General features: G+C 40.6%; 1 protein-coding gene across 2 annotated transcripts in view; it reads right to left on the minus strand.

Annotated features, from left to right (window-relative positions):
• Positions 1-3,739, minus strand: part of SH3GL2 (SH3 domain containing GRB2 like 2, endophilin A1) — a 196,045-nt gene that overhangs the window by 35,984 nt on the left and 156,322 nt on the right. For both annotated transcript variants that reach the window (XM_019659079.1, XM_019659080.1), the window contains exon 3: positions 3,443-3,515. In XM_019659079.1, the coding sequence (XP_019514624.1) occupies positions 3,443-3,515 (73 nt within the window). The remainder of the gene's footprint in view (positions 1-3,442; positions 3,516-3,739) is intronic.

Here is a 3,739-nt window from a genome sequence, read left to right on the forward strand (position 1 = left end):
TCTTCCCAAAAGAAGCCTGAGATGATCTCTAAAAATGGTTCAATAGTCAACTGACCCAGAAAACCCCACAAAATCATGCAAATCAAGAATTTCCAATCTTCGTGTTCTCTTTAAGAATACCTGTGAAACTGCCCAGGTCATCTAAGATATGCATATCCAAAAAACCACCGAGTATCTGAAAGATATCACTTTATAGAAGCAATGTGTCATTACAATGTTCCATCATTACAATGCTGGAGATGGCAGGTGTGCCCAGGCCAAACAGTGGGGCTGGACACAGGCTCCAGGACCCAATTAGAGCACTGAATTATTGCTGCACATGCTTCAAAATACAGAGTGATGCCAAACTTAAGGGTTCTGATATAGTTTCTCTGATCACTGAGGTACACATCCAGGTAAACAGCACCCCCAAGGTGGGCCCCGGATTTACAGGGCTCATAGTGGAATAACCCCGACATAAGCTTGCCCTGCCACACTGAGACGATCCTTACTGAAAAGAGCAAATGGTTCCTAAACCAGAAGAGAAGGTTGCATAGGAGAAAAAGATATTCTAGGAGAAACTGAAGAAATAAACATATATAGCCCAGGAATAAATTCAGCATAAAATAAATGTAAATAAAAGCTTTTTTAAAAAAGGCAGAGATAATGAATTATATTTTTCCCCAGAGGCATTTACTGTATGTGTACAGTGGGCCAGCCATGATGACAGATTTCTCCCCCTAAGGAAAGAAAAATGCAGCATCAACTCTGTTTATTTAAGTAAGAGACAAAGTTTTTATTTAACTTCTAGGAACATCTTAAAACATATAACCAGTTTGAACTTTTGGTTAATTCTAAATAAAAATCTTGATGCTAAAGTCTATCCCTGCACAATTTTGAATGGTCAGTATTTGCATTCATAAGTCAGCATGTCCTCTCCCTGTTGTAGGGGCTGTGTATGCTGTTCAGTGCAGTTAGGTGCTCTCTACATTCTCCCATGAAGCCCTTTCTTACCAACATATCTGGTCCATTCATTCACTCCAGTAGGGAAACGACTAATGAAAATAAATGCATCTTCCTCTCCAAGATATGTGCATATAATACGATATAGGTATGAGTGAAAGGTATTCATTTTGGATGGTAGAGTTTCAGATCTCAATGAAGTCTATGGAAAATTTTTGTTTTGGTTTCATTGGAGTTCAAGGGCTCTTCCTTCAATTCCATGAAATTTTTCAGTAACATACTGCACCTACATATAAAATTATCTGTTCATGGTCGGGTAAGCCTCCTCCTCTTTCATAATCAGAAGCCAAGGCATAACGCATCAGAAGATTCTTTCAGTTTGGTTTTTCAATACTTAATAATTTCCCATTCTATGGTAGTGATATTACTGTCATGTAAGAAGTTTGCTGTGACTGTGATTAATAGAGGGAAACACTTTCTCTTGTGAGGTCACCCTGGTATAAAATTACATTAAAAAGCACTCCTACCTAAAGGTGCCCACCTACATATGAACTCTGTACCATGTCCTTTGGGTCTGAGTTTTTAAGATGTCATAGATTTGAGTATGCACTAAATAGTATTTAGTTCTGAAGTGAACAGAGGTCCCCTGCAGTTGATCAGTATAGGACTTATCCGGCCACGCATGGAGGTCCCGGAAGTACTAGCAAAATGCAAACCAACTTCTATGTACTCCGTGTTACAGAAATGAATTCAAAGGTTGTATGCAGAACAAACATGCTGAAGTCCAGGTTATTTGTGTGACAGGAGGAAAATGCAGATATCCTGCTGACTGTATGACAAGGATTAAGGAATGAACTCGATGTCAAGTGTACCCAAAAGTCCTGTGTAGCTAGCTGTGATGGGAAGAGAAGTAATTTCTAAGGTCAAGGTTTCTAAGAGAGAGTGCCAGAATTGCCCAGTTGTAAAATAACTTTTATATTCTAAAGTTACCTAATGTTAGGAGGTGAACCAATTTCTACTTTTCCCTCATCACTGTATTCAATAATAATTATAACCTAATAATTATAACCACCACCATCATAAAGCATTTTCTATTTGTCAGAAATTGTTCCAAGGGCTTTAAATATACTTACACATGTAATCCTCAGAAACCCTATGAAATAGATCCAGAGAGGTTAAGAAGCTTGCCCAGTCTGGCTCTAAATTCTGTGTTCTTAACTGCTACTTCTTGAAATCATAAGCTCCTCATAAAAAGACAGGAAACAGGGACATGTCCCAACCTGAAGAGATAGACCACATCGGAGCTGGAAGGCTCTCTGTACTGTCCTCCACATGGGGCCTGGGGGCCTGGCAGTAGCCCAGCACACAGGGCCAGGAGGAAAGCACCTGCCATTCCATCTTCTGTTTTTTCTTTTGCAAGTCCTCCAAGTCTGTGGAAGCTTTATCCACAAGAGCTATTCTGCCTTGGGCCTCTGTGGAAGGGGGCTCTCTCATGCAGAGCTGCGTGACCACACACGGTTCGTTACACAGGTTTCTCTACAGAGGCGGAGTGACAGCAGTATGCATCTTGAATGGTCCACAGAAAGGTTAGTAAAGGGAGGCATGAAAAGTGGTTCTCATTTTGGGTATACAACCAGCACTCCCCTCTGGGCTCTGTAAATACACAGTTCAATTACTCAGGCTCCATAAAGATAAGCTACTAGCAAGGCTAAAGCCATGGTCTCAGGGGAGGCACAGATACACCGGTGATACCAATATTAGAGCATTAAGTTTGGTCCCCACAGTAGAGTTTGGTGGATAGGAGGAATAAAAGCCACCTCAGCATCNTTTCACTTCAATCCATTCAGCCTCGCTTCAAGTTTCTAAGCTGTGGGTTAGGAACTGCCACAGAGGAAGAGTAGGGAGGAGGAGCTTGGTGATGTCGGCGGCTTTGCTCTGTTACACCTCGGGCCTGTAGTGATTGCCCCACTCTGCCCGGGTCTGTTTTCAAGGTGTAGTTCCATTATCTCTTATATCTTCCTTCTCTTAGAGTGTAACAGGTTAGCAGGAACAAATGCTGATCTGGGACATGCTTGGAGAGAAATAAGAATTAAGAACCCTCCAAAGGTTTCAGTGATGCTATATGAACAGAAACTATTCAACTTCTACCTTTTCACACCTGCTAGGAATAACTATATCTTATCTTGTATCATTCTAATTTTTTTTCTTACCATCCCTTGAAAATTAAAGTTCCTTTAATAATAGCTTGCAGCTACTCTGACATTGTATGTCACCAAAGCCATCCATACAATATTGTTTGTTAAATACACCAGATTAAATGCCACAGAATGTTCCAGTCACTTTAGTGTAAGCAGTAAAATGTCCCTGAATCCCAAGTGCAAGTGCTATACCTGAAGTCACTGAACCTCCAGAAAAGTGGTCTGAGGAAACAGTCACACACCAAACCTAAAATGTCCATTAAAGAATACTGTTACTTTGAACCTATAAAGTGACCCCTTACCTGGATTGGGTTGAAGGTATTCAATTGTTTTAGTCATTATTTCCATCACAGCCCTGCTGGTGACATCCACTTTCTGAAATGAGAAAATAAATATTCTAAATGACAGAAATCATTAACTTTAGAACCTTAGTTTTTGCTTGAGTAGATATACAACTACCGGCAGCGCAACAGAAGTAACGACAAGTCCTGAATGGAAGGGAAAGGTTGAGACCTACGAAGACTAATAATGGTTTTGCATCCAGTGTTCCATCAAGATTGCAAAGCCTACTTATCCAAAGAGGAACCTGGTAACTTCCT

This window comes from Hipposideros armiger, unplaced genomic scaffold (assembly GCF_001890085.2).
Source record: "Hipposideros armiger isolate ML-2016 unplaced genomic scaffold, ASM189008v1 scaffold_294, whole genome shotgun sequence".
Lineage (NCBI taxonomy): Eukaryota > Metazoa > Chordata > Mammalia > Chiroptera > Hipposideridae > Hipposideros > Hipposideros armiger.